Source organism: Cervus canadensis, chromosome 2, assembly GCF_019320065.1.
Source record: "Cervus canadensis isolate Bull #8, Minnesota chromosome 2, ASM1932006v1, whole genome shotgun sequence".
Classification (NCBI taxonomy): domain Eukaryota; kingdom Metazoa; phylum Chordata; class Mammalia; order Artiodactyla; family Cervidae; genus Cervus; species Cervus canadensis.
The window spans coordinates 5,745,903-5,763,068 of record NC_057387.1 but is presented as its reverse complement, the minus strand read 5'-3'; the positions used below and the strand labels follow the sequence as shown (position 1 = coordinate 5,763,068).

General features: G+C 39.2%; 1 protein-coding gene across 2 annotated transcripts; it reads left to right on the top strand.

Moving 5' to 3' along the window:
- The first annotated feature begins 6,605 nt into the window (after window positions 1-6,605).
- Window positions 6,606-13,764, top strand: RGS4 (regulator of G protein signaling 4). Of its 2 annotated transcripts, XM_043450665.1 has the most exons (5): window positions 6,606-6,874; window positions 9,700-9,804; window positions 10,125-10,186; window positions 10,774-10,940; window positions 11,329-13,764. In XM_043450665.1, exons 1-5 carry the CDS (start codon window positions 6,831-6,833, stop codon window positions 11,566-11,568), a joined length of 618 nt encoding a protein of 205 aa, XP_043306600.1. In that variant the 5' UTR covers window positions 6,606-6,830; the 3' UTR covers window positions 11,569-13,764. The 2 variants fall into 2 exon arrangements, with proteins under 2 accessions (XP_043306600.1, XP_043306605.1); XM_043450670.1 differs by lacking the exon at window positions 10,774-10,940 and having other exon boundaries at window positions 6,701-6,874; window positions 11,329-11,665.
- The last annotated feature ends 3,402 nt before the right edge of the window (window positions 13,765-17,166 follow it).

The following is a 17,166-nucleotide window of genomic DNA, read 5'->3' as shown; positions in this document are numbered from 1 at the left end:
TCAAACTCATGTCCATTGAGTCAGTGATGCCATCCAACCATCTCATTCTCTGTCATCCACTTCTCCCACCTTCAATCTTTCCCAGCATCAGGGTCTTTTCAAATGAGTCAGTTCTTCACATCAAGTGGCCAAAGCATTGGAGTTTCAGCTTCACATCAGTCCTTCTAATGAATATTCAGGACTGATTTCCTTTAGGATGGATTGGTTGGATCTCCTTGCAGTTCAAGGGACTCTCAAGAGTCTTCTCCAACACCACAGTTCAAAAGCATCAATTTTTTGGTGCTCAGCTTTCTTTATAGTCCAACGCTCACATTCATAAATGACTACTGGGAAAAAACCATAGCTTTCACTAGATGGACCTTTGTTGGCGAAGTAATGTCTCTGCTTTTTGGTTTTTTTGCTTTTTTTTTCCCATTTATTTTTATTAGTTGGAGGTTAATTACTTTACATGTCTCTGCTTTTTAATATACTGCCTAGGTTGGTCATAAATTTTCCTCCAAGGAGCAAGTGTCTCTTAATTTCATGGCTGCAGTCACCATCTGAGGTGATTTTGGAGCCCCAAAAGATAAAGTCTGTCACTGTTTCCCCATCTATTTGCCATGAAGTGATGAGACCAGATGCCATGATCTTGGTTTTCTGAATGGTGAGCTTTAAGCCAACTTTTTCACTCTCCTCTTTCACTTTCATCAAGCTGCTCTTTAGATGTTCTTTGTTTTCTGCCATAAGGGTGGTGTCAACTGCCTATCTGAGATTACTGATATTTCTCCTGACAATCTTGATTCCAGCTTGTGCTTCATCCAGCTACCCCAGACTCAGTATATTTGCAAGGCTCACTTCACATTATGAGAATCTCATGTTTTTTTTTCTCCCTCCTGCTCTCTTAGCATCCATGATTCTCTCTATGTTTGAATGTTTGACATTTTGCTGAAATTAATGTTTTAATGACTCTCTAGCATCAGAACACAAATTCTTGTGTTAGGGATGGGCCCTTGTTTATCTCTCTGGTGTGAGCCCCAGCATTCCTTACCCAGACAACTTCCAGTTTCCTCCACAACCTCTTGACCCCTTAGAGTCTATTATCCATAAAACAGCTAAAGAACCTTGAAACATAAGTCATGAAACATACACACAACACCCTCTGATTGTAGGTGAAATAAACTTCAGCCCCCTTACCAGGGTTCTTATCAAACACCTTAACTGTATGCTATTCCTCCTTCTACTCACCACATTCTAGCCATTGTGTTTTTTCTATCTATCAAATTTTCCTGCACCACATTGTAAATCAACTATACTGTGTTGTATAATGTTAACAATATTTATTCCAAAAATACTATTGAGCACCTGCTATCAGACAATTTACTATTAACACATTTTAAACATTAAGTAGCTAGAAGTCACAAAGATTAACTTTCAGGGCCATGTCAGTGTATGGAGGAGCTAGAATTAAAATTTAAGTCTGCCTGCTTATAAAGTTCAAGCACATTCCTTGACATTGTGTCATCTGTTTCCACTGGCACAAGGTAAATGAACTCTTATGAAATTGCTGTTTCTATTTTGGGCTAAGTTCTGTTAAGAAAGATTTAATCTTTGAGAGAGAGATATTTTTGTTCTTCTTGGAAAGGATTTTCCCTGCCAGTTAATTAAGTGACAAGTGTCAGGGTGAGAGGTTCTGATTTCCCGCAGGTGCCCACAAAACTGGATGTAGAGAGTAGGATGTATTTCCCAAACACAAGACAGACTGGGAAAGTCCCTGTCCCTCTTCCTGGCATACAGCAACCTCCAGCTGGGTCTGTTTGCTTTTTAGCTTGAAAAGTCAATAACTGTGAACTCTTACTGATGTCTAGGCCATTGTAGTAAACAATAAAGGGAGGGGGAGGCTTCTGACAGCTGGGAGGAAATTGTAGATGGTGTGAGCGCAGCCTAAGGCTGAGAGCAGACCCATATCCTGCCCTAGCAGGGAGAAGTGTCCCTTTCTAAAACCTGCCAGAAGCAAACAATGCAATGCCTGCTACAGTAGCTTATTTCCTTGTATTAGATCCACTCAGAGCTTGAGCAACACTTGCCTTTGTTCTTCCTGAGCTAAGGGTGGAGAAATTAGAAACTTACCTGGAGACCCCCGTACAGCTCATATCTTGCTGTGGCTTAATGTCCCTCAGTACAAAACAGTATTTCTTTATCCTTTTTGTCAGCAATACCTTTCAGATGTTCAGCATTTCAGTTTAAGGATCACATTTATATGTATTACTTCATTTGATTCTGCGACTATCTTGTACAGCATATTTTTCATGATAATCATCTTTCACTTGTACTATTGAAATAGTCTTCAAACTTTTTGCCAGTTCTTTTCATGTCCAGTCTATTTACCTACCATGTTACTTCTAGAACATTATCTGCTTAAATAATTTAGCTATTCCCCCAACAACTACAGGGTAAAATCTGGTCTTTAAGGTGACCAGAAATACCCTTTGGTCTCAGAGTAACCATCTAGCTTTATTTCACTGTCCCTTTCCTCAAAAGCTATACTCTATCTCTCTACAGTCTCAAAAAAATATGCTTTCTTTCACCATTTATGGTCATGGCAGCATAGAGGTCAATGGTATAGAGGTTTAATAGTAGAAACACTGGACTGTCTGAACTAAACACCTGTCACCACCACTTATATAACCTCAGGTAAGTTATTTAACCCGTCTATGTTTCATCTGTACAGTGGGGAACATTTCAGGACTTTCTTTCAGGATGACTCAAGGAATAATTGAGGTATTTATGTAAAGTGCTTAACTTGGTGCCTTGCATTCTTAGTACCCAATGAAATAAGCTATTATTATTTGCTCTCTGTTGTAATGTTCTTCTCTTCTTTATATACCTGCTAAATCTCTTTTCTCAGTCCTGGGTGTTCACTGGTAGGCTTGATGCTGAAGCTGAAACTCCAATACTTTGGCCACCTGATGCGAAGAGCTGACTCATTTGAAAAGACCCTGATGCTGGGAAAGATTGAGTGCAGGAGGAGAAGGGGGCAACAGAGGACAAGATTGTTGGATGGCATCACTGATTTGATGGACGTGGGTTTGGGTGGACTCCGGGAGTTGGTGATGGACAGGGAGGCCTGGCATGCTTCGGTTCATGGGGTCGCAAAAGAGCCAGACACGACTGAGTGACTGAACTGACTGACTGAAGTCTCTATTCATCTTTTAACAGTCTCCTTTGCAAAAAAAAAATCCTCCAAATTTCAGAGCTTGAGTTTATTCTGTGCTTTCTTCAAATTTTGTATAAACAAGTTTGTAATAATGACACTCAAATAAAAATCTTTCTCCTGAGAGTGTGAGCTCCTAAAAAGCACCGACTATTTCTGATTTCTACTGAGGTCACTAGAACTTAGCACAATGTCTAGCATATAGATTACAACGAATATTTGTAAAGTAAATATCCATTTTGTAATGTAGAAACTCATGAACTAGGATCCAAATTATTAATTCTGCTAACTGGTCTACTTGCTTCCACGCTCCTCTTCAATTCATTCTCCCTGCTAGCCAGAATAATCAGACAGTGCCCATCACCTGTGTCAATTCCTGCAGTAGATTTCCATGGCATGTTGGTAAGGTCCAGCCACTGGACCATGGCTTACAAATCTTTGCAAAACCTGGCCTCCACCTCCCCATCTCTACTTCATGTTATTCTCTCCTTGTTCACATTTTTTCTATCCATGCTGGCCCCTTTTTGCCCCTTCCCAGTTTGGATAAAGAATGTTTTCATTTTTTATCTAACCTCTATTTTCTGTATACCTTTTGCTCTTACCTCTATGTGGTATATATTTCCTAAGCTTTTCTCATTTCTTATTCCTTCTCAGCCATCAAATCTCATTTCAGATATCACTTGGTCAAGGAAGACTTTCCTGGATACCTTGGCTAAATGTGCCCTTTGCTATTCAGTTTCTTTTATATCAGTTGTCAATTTTTTTTCATGATATGGGTGAATCTAGAATTATTTATATATTTTCTGACTCTTTCTTTCTACTGTGGTGAAAACTCCACCAGGGTGGGGACCCTGTTTGCTTGCTCATCATACTAACAGCAGTTTCTTCAAACAGTACCTGTCCCAGAGCAGGAGCTCAAAAGATATGTATTAGATAAGTGAATAAATAAAAATTAAATCATTTTAGAATAAAGCTCTTTCACATCACCAGAATCATCCAAGAATGACAGGTCCTAGAATAATAGAGTTTAATGCTTTGTGCATGTCAGAGAAAGAGGGTGGAAATTTGTCAAGGTATCATGATGTACCAGTCTTTGCCTCCCATAGTGAAAAATATGTTATGAAAAGCTTTTCCAAACACTCTGAAATATCAAAATTCCTAAGAAAGCAAGAAATCATAATTAAAGAAGTAAATAAATGTGAAATGCTTTGACAGATTAATAGACTAGTCACAAAACCAAAAAGACCTGGTTTTAATAAAAAAAGGTAGCAGTGAGGTTTGCAGCCGCTCCCACTGTTATGGAGGGAAAAAAAAAAAAATCGGACAGAGGAGTGAGTTTTCCTGGAAGGAAATGTATGAAATTAATATTACTACTGTGTATACTACTGTGTTATCTACTGTGTATAATGTAACAATAAAAAATATTTGCATAGCACTTTACAGTTTAGAACTACTTCTGTTTACATAGTCTATCTCATTTGATAAGACAATTGAGTGATAGGTTAGCATAGTAAAAAGTCCACATGATCTAGTGCCAAGAAACTAGCTCTATTACTAAGAATCTGTGACTTTGGCAAGTTACTTTCTCTCTGTTTCCTTTTTAGTAAAATTAAGGTGTTAGTCTAGGTTGTATTAAATCTTATTCAGCTCATCTATTGAAGCTATTTATATTCAACTCATGACAAATCAGGCTTTTCTTTGACCTAGGTCCAAGATATCAACTCCTATTAAGTCTTCATTCATGTTTCTAAAATCAAATTATTTAAGTGATCACTATCTTGGGTATCCAGGTAAGCAAAGAAGCCCCTGGTCCAATTTTGGGTGACCTTTTCCCCCTTTTAGTTAATTAGTCTCTCCCCTCTGATGCTGTTTTTGATTGACCCATCATTCTGGGCCTACCTTCTCTGGCTTCCGTCATTTTGCACTGCGCTGTAGTTCCTTCCACAACACCACAAGGGATGGCTGCCAGCTTCACGGAGAAATTCATCTGTTCCATGTTCAAAGAAAAGTTGCCCAGTTGTTAATCTAATACATTTTTCTATCTTGATGGGAGAAAACCAAAGATCTTTTCCTGTAATTTAAATGTCTCTTCTGGAGACAGTGGTCTTTCCACCCTTTTGTATTTCTCAGCCATCTCTTTGTTCTGATAGCCATAGACAGATGGGGTCAGTGAGGGGAGGCTGAGAGCCACATGTGGCCAGGGCATTCCTCTTTACCACTTTCCCTTTAATATTCTAGAGTCCTTTTGCATCTCACTGTAACCCATCTGTTTTTCATCTTCATCACCTGAACAATTAGATGCCTCAGCTTCTCATACTTAAGGCACAGTTCACTATATCTTATGATCAGGAAACTTTCTGCTTTCAAAGTGAAAGCTGTTCAGTTCTGACATAGCAATTAATTACTACTTCACCTCATAGCTTTCCTATATAGGGAAGATCCCTCTATAACTCTGATGTGAGTGTTTGAGCTACAGCTACAAGATGTGAAACACCTGCATGATTCTTTGAAGTATTTGATCCATCATATTGTATACAAAAGATACTAATTGTCCACGTGTTTAGAACCACCTGCAGGGTTAGATATTCTTATGTTCTTTGTGAACCCTGGTAACATGAAAGGCAAGGTACATATTTTTCTTCTATGTTTCTCTGTTTCTCAGTATTTCGAAATTTTAGTTTGTACACCTCAAATTGAATAAGATATAATAAGATAAAAATCTACTTTAAAATAAGAATAGGTGTCTAAATTTGTTCCTTTATTCCCTGTTCTTGTCCTCAAGCTGCTGTTTTGAAGCTTTTTGCAGGAGATATGCATGTACAAAAGAGATTGTCAGTGCTTGGCTGAATCTTATTCTTAGTAAGAGTTCTAGAGAAATATTCCGCAGTCAGGCTGATTACAGATGTAGCTAATCTATTTTCCCTAAGCTAGTTTTCTATGCTGCCAGGCATATAACTGCTTGTCTTCCAGTTATTCCTCCCCCACATCCCTGTGTGGATGTGACAACCAAGAGAGCAACTTCTACAAATCTCTGCCTGGAAACAGTGACTCTGCCCACAACCTTTTGGAAACAGTGAGGATCAGATTTTGGACCATGGATGGTAGGATACTTCTAACCCACAAAAGAAGGATGTTAAAAGTAAGCCCCAAAGTAAGCCCACAAACTCTTGCTGGCCCATTTCCTTCCAGGAGGCAAATTTCCTTGACATTGTTTTTATAGACAAATGAATAAACCCGTGTTTTGAAGCATTGTACACTTCTTATTTCCTTTCCTGGAAGTTTGAGACCTGAGACAGCCTTAGAGACAGTAAGCAAGTTTATATTTTCTGTGTGTCTATTTTGCAGGAGGATTTTTCTGCTCGTTCACTTTGCATTGTTGCGTCAGTCCTTTCTTCCTTATCTCTTGCAGAGGATGGAGAGCCAGAAGGAGGCTGAGAGGAGCTGGTATTACAGACCTGCTATCTGATTGGCTGGACGGTCGCTGCTGGGCTATAAAAGAGACCCCTACAGGCTTGGGAGGGAGACGCTCAGAGGATTCTGACAGTATCTTTACCCGAGAAAAGGCAAAGTGCGCTCAGAACAGAAGCCACAGCTCTTCCTGCAGCAGTTCTTTCCTGTCGTGAATCCCACACTACACAAGATGTGCAAAGGACTTGCGGGTCTGCCGGCTTCTTGCTTAAGGAGGTAAGATTTATATTCAGCCACTGAACCAGACTGTGTTAAACTTTCAAATAGACTTTAAGTTATTTGCATGTTCTACTTACTAACCTGGTTCTTTGGATTAGGAACAACGTGATGCAGAAATCTTCGACCTCCTAGCTTTCCTTTAAAACTAGCAAGAAATTGTGACTTAGGAAGTGATCACTCCAGATTTTGGCATCCTATATGTTGTTTTCTATGACCTTGATTTTGAAGACTCTTCAATCCTCTAACCAAGCTAGTTCTAATTAAGGACTGATATGAGGTTTTGGACTATGAACAGTGGTCTATAATATTGCTACCTGTGATTACTGCTATTTAACTATCACTGAGGCACATGGAATCATAGGTCTGGGCTTTCTGATGGTATATTAAATCTCACTTTGGGGAGGATGTTCCAGGCTGAAGTTTGGCTACATCACCAGAAAGGCACTGTGCTATTTGTGGGATGCTCCAGTATCTTTCACTCTCTGTTCTTCAAAGCAAATGCTGCAGTAAAATAAGAGTCTCAAAACTAGATCTCCCTTATCTCTTTCCCTACTCTAGTTCTGGAAATGCTATATGGTTGTCAAGTACTGATCATAACCAATCAGCTAAGGGTTCTGTGGAAAGTCTCACCTTAGAGGCATTGTTTTATCAATTTACTGTCTCTTGATTAGTAAACAAACTTAAAGATATGCAGCTGCTCCTATGTCTTTGACTTTAAAAAAAAAAGTACTAATAAATGCTTTCATAGGATGTTCATATACTAGCTAGCTGAAAAAATACAAAACTAATGTCTTTTACATGACTTAACCTTGAAGTTAAAGGTAAAAAGTCATTTTGTAGGTATACTACCCCTTTTCATGTTCCTCTGCAAATAGAAATCACCTTAAATTTTAACTTAGAATTATCTCAGAAAGCACACTTTTTAAATATAGTCCTAAAGAGTTTACCTCCTGTCATTCAGGAACACGAAAAAATGTTCTTTTTTCCCCATTCTTTTGTGGCTGCTTTCAAATGAAGCAGGAGGATCTGGCAGAGAGTGCTTATGAAAACAGTGGCTCTGACCTTCATCATTAATTTCCTGAATTGAATAAGGCAAATCAACCCAAGCTTCAGTTAACTCAGATATAAAATTAATCATGCAAAACACAGGAATGTCAGGTGAAAGTTTTGCTCTGGTAAATATTTCAGGAGACAGATAAGTAATTGCTCTAGAGCTTTACTCTCAGGAGCTGAGGCTAACCTGGGGAGGTAAAGTGTGTGTCAGCAGGGGGCGCTGCTCTCCCCTCTCCTCACTGCTGGACTGTGAATCATCTTATCCAGCACTTTGATTCTCACACTGGTGCCTGAGGCTCCGGAGGGAATGGGAAAGGCTCAAGGTCACATAGGTGGTGGGTGGTGGAGTGCAGATCACATCTAGATTTCTTACTTCCGAGGTCCCTGGAGTCATTTTGGTTTTTATTTCTTTGGTTCTATTGTGTTATAAGGACAAGTGTAATGTTCTTGCTAAGCATACTTCCAGGTCTTCATGAAATGACTCTATATTGGTCAATAACTGTCAGATCTCAGCCAGACCTGGCACATGGAAATATGAGATCACAATATGCTTACATCATCACCTTAGGCTTCATGCTTAGATTTTGCTATTGTTAAGAAAGACTTTGTATCCCATGAGCAGTGGAGGAAACAGAGAAAGAACAATCTTGGGGTGGGGGGGAGGGGAGAAAAAATACTGTTTTAAGGGCAGCACAAGAACATAATGGATTTCAAACTTCCTGGAGAAATACACATAGCTAAGGCACTAATATATTAGTAGCCCTCCTAAAATGTCCTTTTATCCTCGTGGCTTTATTTTCCTCTCTCTAAGTAGAGACATCTAGTCATTCAATTAGTCATTCATTTCTTTCAAAATGACATTTTTCACTTTAAAACCATGTCTCTGCTTTTATAGAAAAGGAGATCCAAGCAAAAGAACAAATAAAGAGTGAGAAAGTTGAGCTAAAAGCTTATTAGGGGCCCCCCTTTTTTAGTAAGTCGTGTGCGCTGCCATGCCCTAGCTACCTATTAAACAGTGGCCAGAAGCTGGAGGCTTTGCTCTAGTCACGAGCTTCAGTGACGACTCTTACACGCTTCTCCTTGTTATTGTTTTCCAGTCCCAGTGTCCTTCATAGTATAAATATTCTTAGAGTGTAGATATTTCAAGGGAAAGCAGGAGAGTCTTTACAACAAGCCTGCAGGACCTCAGGTTTCAGCCTGAGCCTTTGTGTTAACCCCCTCATTCCCCCCTACTCTCTGCTGGAGCCACTCGCATCCCTGTATGTCCCATCACGTAACTTGCTCACCACATTCAGCCTGAAATGGAACAAACCTTTAATTCCTGAGGTGCTCCTACATTCCTCTAACAATGAGGCAGATGGAAAAATAGCAGCCACCCTCCAGAAGGTGGCATGCAACAACCAGATGTCATATTTCACGGTTCCCTGATCTTCAATTCCTAAAAGTTAGAAAACCGTCAAGTTTTCATGATGTTTCTACTGAAGATACCTAAGTGATACCTAAGTGTAACAGGGTTACAGGTGGACTGAAAGGTCAGAAATCCAGTTACTGATGAAGGAGGCTCAGCTCCAAGTTTTGCAGTGAGTCATAGGAAGAAGTAGAGGTGGAATCTCATTTTCCTGAGAGTTCCTGCCAGCCTCAACTCCTATTTCCTAAATGAACTGCCTCTGCCTCTTTACTAGTAATGGACCCTTTGAACTGTCCCATTAAGGTATCTTTTCAAAAGAACTGAGTGTCATTATTCTGTTTCTCCCCCTTCTCGTGTGCAGTGCCAAAGATATGAAGCATCGGCTAGGTTTCCTGCTGCAGAAGTCAGATTCCTGTGAACATAATTCTTCACACAGCAAGAAGGACAAAGTGGTGATTTGTCAGAGGTAAGAGAAAAGGCTTTGGCGAAGAGCCACTGAGTATTAACTATCTGATGACAGAGATGCTTTGTGAGGGAAAAAGAAGCTATGTGTCCCTAGTTAACCTAGATTTGGATCATGAAGGCCTTCTTCATGGATCTTCTTCATGAAGATCATGGTTGCATTTGAAATTTCCCTACATCTAGTGGAAAGGTTGCCCTATTCAACAACAGGTCTCATTGTTATGATGAAAAATAAAATCTCTGCATTTTATTCAAAATCGTACATGTTTTGCCCCCATTTTATATCTTAGCATTCAAATTATTCTTTTTCTCTAATGTCTTTAGGGTGAGCCATGAGGAAGTAAAAAAATGGGCTGAATCACTGGAAAACCTGATTAGTCATGAATGTAAGTATGACAGCTTCCCACCATCCACCACTCCCCAAGATGAAGATAAAACATGCTGGGTAGACAAGTTATTTCATACTACACTTGATCTGATAGGAATTGCAGAAAGGCTTGGGTTTTTCCTAAATTTCAGGCTCAGAAAAATTAGTCCCCTTAAAATTTTACCATACCCTAGATCTTTGTGATATACAATGGAAAGCTCATACATAGTCCATGTGGAAAACCATCTTTCTCACCACATCAAAAAAGGGCAGAGGAAAAACTCCAAATAGTTAGATTTCTTTCAGAATTGACCTCAGTTTCTCTTCCCAAACTCACTTTGGCAACCAAGGGCAGCATAGGTATTTCAGAAGCATAAAATGTTCCCCAAAGAAACTTCAAACCATGAGCAAGAAACACTCAGTATAAATGTTATCCAGCAGATATCAAACATAGATTAGAATTATCTGACCCTCAGTAATCCCTCCAACAGGGGAGATAGGGAACTATTTGAACCAATGCTTTGTTCCCTCAAGTACCCCAGCTTTATTTGCAATGCAGTGTCCACCAGTGTGATGACAACTCTGGTTCTTTCTCCTCTGTCCCAGGTGGGCTGGCAGCTTTCAAAGCTTTCTTGAAGTCTGAGTACAGTGAGGAGAACATTGACTTCTGGATCAGCTGTGAAGAATACAAGAAAATCAAATCACCCTCTAAACTAAGTCCCAAGGCCAAAAAGATCTATAATGAATTCATCTCAGTCCAGGCAACCAAAGAGGTAGGTATAGATGGAAGAGAACTGTATCGATCTTAAAGAATCCTTCTAGACATTCAGTAACATGGATCCTTAGATGATGTGAGTTAAAGCTGCAACAGTGGAGCAGGTTGTTATAATCTTGACAGCCTCAAATAAGTTCGTTAAGTAAAAAGCTCTTCATCTAGATGACTAAGATTATCTCCCTTCATGCATTTTTTTGAATGAATCTTCCCAGTTTATGAGAAATAATGGGAGTTATTTCCTTGGGTTCTCTCATATGTGCCAGGGTGGAGCCAAGTGTCCTTTTATTCATTCCTGAGGTATAGAGGGTGCGCACTCGTACAAAGCTCATGACCTCCCATCCTTATGGGGTAAAACGTGTAACGGACCCTTGGCCTCTGCCCCTCAGGTAAACCTGGACTCTTGCACCAGAGAGCAGACAAGCCGGAACATGCTGGAGCCCACGATAACTTGCTTCGATGAGGCTCAGAAGAAGATTTTCAACCTGATGGAAAAGGATTCATACCGCCGCTTCCTCAAATCTCGATTCTACCTTGACTTGGTCAGCCTTTCCAGCTGTGGGTCAGAGAAGCAGAAAGGAGCAAAGAGCTCCACGGACTGCCCTTCCCTGGTCCGCCAGTGTGCCTAGCTCTCACTCAGCAGTGGGAGGCTGAGATGCCAAGACTCTATGCCCGGATAACCTGAGGCCACATGTTGACCTTCATTAAGCACCAGTGCTTTTTCCACCTTGCAGTCTAGTGTTCACGCTGCTGGCTATGTGTGAGTCACTCCCATACAAAAACTAGGTTACATTTCGGTGTTCATCAGGGCAGGACCTCATCCCAGTCCAGTTGTCTCAGATTTCTTTTGGTGTGCCATGTGAGCAGATATCTGGATAATGGCCTTTGGGTCTGGATTCAAAGACTTGGCCGTTCTCTCCTGCCAACAGTGTGACCTCAGCTTGGTTGGTGAGCGGTTGGTACACGTCACGTGACATCCACAGGCACATGTGTTCTGTTAACCAGTCTTGAGATGTTTAGATGGGGTTGATCTGTTTTATGTATCTCTGTGTGTGCATGTGTGTGTGTATATATGTATATGTATATATACACATATATATACATACCTGAAGCCTGTATATATGTATGCATGTATACATACATATATATTTCTGCAAGAATAGATAAGAGAGACCCTAGGTGCTCATAACTAGACTGTGTGAACATACTTACATGCATGTTCTGATCCCCTGTCTTTCACTCTGCAACTGAACAGAGCAAAATAAACCAGCTGCCCTGCAGGCTACAAAAGGAATGCTGACCTGTGGAAAGTTGATTCTGTAAAACTCCGTGAGTCTTGCTGGAGAAGCATGGACTTCATGCTTCATTTAACCACTGACAGCTTCCAAGTTGGATAGTATTCTAAGGAGCGAACATAAAAAAATGCTGTGCCTGTTTGACACAGTGCTGTCTTTGGCTGGTTGTCACTAGTGGCACCTTTGAGCCCCCGGGCTGCTGGCCTCCCCTTCTTTGCCTGGGTGCTTGATGCATAGTAGCAGCCAGGTTGGTGTGGAGTTGGAGGAGGAGTGCTTGAACTGAATGAAGAAACAGAGGTAAAGCCTTGCCAGCTCTCCCTACTATAGAATGCTGGTTTAGTACGGACACAGAATTTAAAGGTTAATGTTCTTATCCCCTACTCTTTTTTCCTCTCTTGATTAAGGTGCTCTTCTCATTTTGTTTTTCCCTGAGAACTTTAGCCATTAGATGAAGCTCCTTAATTCATTGCAGTTTCCCCCCCATATTGGCTCTAGGCTATATACTTGTTCCTTATAAACCAGCATCAGGGGAAAGATTACATTTTATAAGGGGTGGACATGTTTTCACAAACTGAAAAGCCCGCATAAATTTCTCTTTTGAAGATGGAATCTGGCTCATTGAATCCCAGACATCAGGACTAACAGGGGCTGAAAACATTTCATTTTAGGCTCTGAGATGAAATGAGAGAGAAAAGGGATAAAAAAAAGGAGATCAATTTTAAACTACTGTTTAGAATTTTCCAAGGCACATGAAATACTTGAAAATGTCTCATTTATGTTATTTATGATGTTTTGTACAATGTTTTTATTATTGTATTGTTTTATAAACAGAGGTGCAAGATATCACCTGAATTATTAATGAATGGCCAGGAAGTAATTTTCTTCTCATTCTTCTAAAATTACTGCCTTTGAAGTGCACACATATGCATGCATGAACACTGCACTGATTCTTCTGGTATAACTTACAAACATGGACACATTTGTGATTTTTAAGCCAATAGACTGGGCTATAAAATGAAGACATTGAAGTGTGTGTATAGAAGTCTCTTGTATTAAATTTATAGGTTTCCTCAACTGTACCCTTTCTGTATCTCTAGCAGATTTGCTTTCCATGCCTCCAAAGTTCCTCATCAGTGTCTCTTTCTGTTATACACATTTCCACACTTTGTCTCTAATTAACTCCAGGATCCAAATGTGTAACTCTATTGGTCTTGCCCTATTAGAACTGTCATGATCTTCAGATTGTATCTGTACGCACAGACTGCTGTCTCACCAATAGGTCTGGAAGGTCATTCTGAATGAGAAGTAAATTATTTTATGTAATACATTTCTCAAGTGTGTTTTTCCATTGCATTTCCTCCTTATGTCATCACTATTTGGCATGCTGAGCTTACCTGCTCATGGTCCACGGACAGAATACTCCTTCCATGTGCATGCCTATTTTTATCATCGTGTGCTTTAATGGCCTCAGAGTAGGTACTTCCAGTGAAACACACACAACTTAATAATAAGGGTAAATAAATACTTCATGCAAAACTATCTGCTTGCAAACACATTAATGATCCACAGAGACATGTTATGAGAAATAGTAGCAGAGTGTGGGGCGAGTGTAGAAAATGGCTAATAGCCAGGTTTTTCTCTCTCCCATGCCAGCTCTGGGAAAGAAAGTGGGAAATGAAAATTGTTTATGTCTTGGTTCCTGCCACTGCTCTGTCTGCCTTTATTCAAAGAACTGAGGCAGTCTTTGCTTCAGAGACTCTGCTGAGCAGATTTGGCGGCTTACTTGCAGGTCCTCAGTAAGTTCTCAAGGGATAGAGTTCACCGCCCATAGCAACAGTGGTTCTCCCACCGTTTCCAGCCTGACGGAGAGAAGAGGGAAGCAGGAGACTGAGGGGGAGCAGGGGGGCCACAGATGCTGATAAATGCACCCCTGCCAAAATTGTCAGAACGCTTTTCTTCTTTGACACATTCTTTTCCCTAGGAAAAACGTCACAGAACATTCACATGTACAGTCATAGCTATCGTTGGGAGACCTCCGCCTCCCCTACCTCTCTCATGCTTACAAGGTGTTAGGGACAAAGGGTCTTATGCTATTTTGAGGAATAGATCCTCAAGGATCCAATGAAAATGATGAACTGTATACTAATAAAAATACACAAAGAAATCCAAACTCCTCATAAACATTTAAAGGAAGCTCTTGCAACTCCAAAATGCACAAAGCTGTCAACATTCTCACACACTCTAGGTGTGTGAGGTTGCAGTTCATACAATTCAACATCAAAAAGAGAAAAGAACAACCCAATTAAAAAATAGGTTGTGACAGAGCCCCTGTTTGGCAGAACACAATAAAATTTTGTAAAGCGATAATCTTTCAATTAAAAAATAAAGTGGCAAAAACCCCACACTCACATACACACACACACACACACACACACACAGTGTCTAAAAGAATAAGCTGTGGATCTGAGCAGATATTCTCCAAAGAAGATATACAGATGGCCAATAGACCCATGAAAAGACGCTCAGCATCACTCATGATCAAGATGCACATCAAAACCATGAGAGATCACCTCACACCTGTCAAAACGGCTATTATAAAAAAGTTAACAGTTTTGGTGAGGATATGGAGAAAATGGAATCCTCATGTACTGTTGGTGGGAATGTAAATTAGTATAGCCAAAATGGAAAACAGTATGGAGGTTTCTCAAAGAATTAAAAATGGAACTACTATACAATCCAGCAATTCCACTTTTGGGTATTTTCTAGAGAAAAAAAAAAAAAAGAAACCACTAATTTGAAAATAATGTATGAACCTCTATATTCATTGCAGCACTATTAACGATAGCCAAGATACGGAAGCAACCTAAGTGTCCATTAATGAATGAATGGATAAAGAAGATTTGGTATATAAATACACAGTGGAATATTACTCAGCCATAAAGAAGAATGAAATGTTGGCATTTGCAGCAACATGGATAGACCTAGGGGGTACTATGTTAAGTGAAATAAGTCAGACAAGAAAAAGCAATTTCACTTATTTGTGGAACCTAAAAAACAAACAAACAACAACAAAAGAACAAAAACAGAGTAAATGAGTGAGTATAACAAAATAAAATAGAGTCATAAGTGCAGAGAACAAACAAGTGGCTGTCAGGGGAGAGGGTGGTGGGGAGATGACTCATACAGGTAAGGGAGATTAGGAGCTACCAATTTCCAGTTACCAAATAAATGAGTCATGATTTAGTCATAGGGATGAAATACACAGTGTAGGGAATATAGTCAAGAATAATTAATATTTTTGTATGGTGACAAAGATGGTCAAAATGTACAAACTTTCAGTTATAAGATAAATAAATACTAGAGATACAATATGTGTACATGCTAAGTTGCTCCAGTTGTGTTCAACTCTTTGCAACCCTACGGACTGCAGCCCATCAGGTTCCTCTGTACATGGGATTCTCCAATCAAGAATTCTGAAGTTGGTTGCCATTTTCTTCTCCAGGGGAGAGATGTAATGTACAACTTGATTAATATAATTAACCCTGTTGTAGGTTATATATGGAAGTCAAAAAAAGAATGAATCCTTCGAGTTCTCATCACAAGAAAAAAATATTTTTCTTATTTTGTGTCTGTATAAGATGATGGATACTCACTAAACTTATTGTGGTAATCATTTCATAATTATGTAACTTAAATCATTATGCTGTACACCTTAAACTTAAAACTGTGCTGGATGTCAATTATATCTCAATAAAACTGGAAGACCCTGATTTATTGAAAATGACCTATACTTAATGAGGGCCTGTTGTATAGCACAGGCAACCCTAATCAGTGTTATGCGGCGGCCTGAACGGGAGGGGAGTGTGGGCAAGATGGGCCCACGCACGGCTGAGTCCCTTCCTTGCACACCTGAAACTGTCACAGCATTGTTAATTGGCTGACTCCAACACAAAATAAAAGGTTAAAGAAAACTGGAAGGAAAATACACGATCATATAGGTATGTGTGTGCGTGTGTGCTGTCGTAGCCCACCATTTCCATTGTTCACTTAAAGAATATCATGAACAATTTCCCAAGGGTATAGTCATCTGCCAGTTACTTTTAATATAGCCTCATTAAATTCCATAGTTTGAATGGACCATATTTGATTCAAGAACTTTTCACTTTTAATTGATAAAAATGCATGTTTAACAATGACCTATATTAACAATATATAAATTAACAATAACAGACATCCTTGTACTATATCCTTATATGTTGGTATCTTCCGAGATGGAGTCCCAGAAGAAGGGTAGGATCACTGAGATAAATTAAAATAAAAACATTTTTTAAATTAATTAATTAATTAAAATAATAATAAATAAAAACAAACAAAAAAAAGAGTAAGTACATTTTAGGTGTTAAATATTCACATTCATTTCAACAGTATAAAAAATGTCAATTGCCCCATATCTTTATGGCATTAAATAAGTCATAATACCACATTTACTATAATGCCAGGTTTACCAATCTGGTGGGATAGAGGTGACATCTTGTTGTTTTCACTTGTGTTGTCCTGACCACTCATGAAGTTGAAGACATTTATAAATTTTCACTACGCTTATCTACATTTTGCTACTGTTCATATTCATTCCAACTATTTTCTTTTTCTTTTTATTAATATGCTAAAACCCTTCCCATAAAAATTATATTAATTTTCTGCCTACCATATTTTTGACAAGATTTTTCTGCCTCTGTTTATGGTATCTTTTGCAAATGAGAATGTTTTACTTTTTATGAAACCATCTGTCAAACTTTGCTTTATGGATCCAAGCTTCTTAGAAAGCTCACAAAGGCCACCTTCATCAGGATATTTTGCTAGTATTCTATGTTTAATGCTAATGTTTTTAATTAGATTGTTTTTATTTTTATTTATGGTAATATATTTGGAATT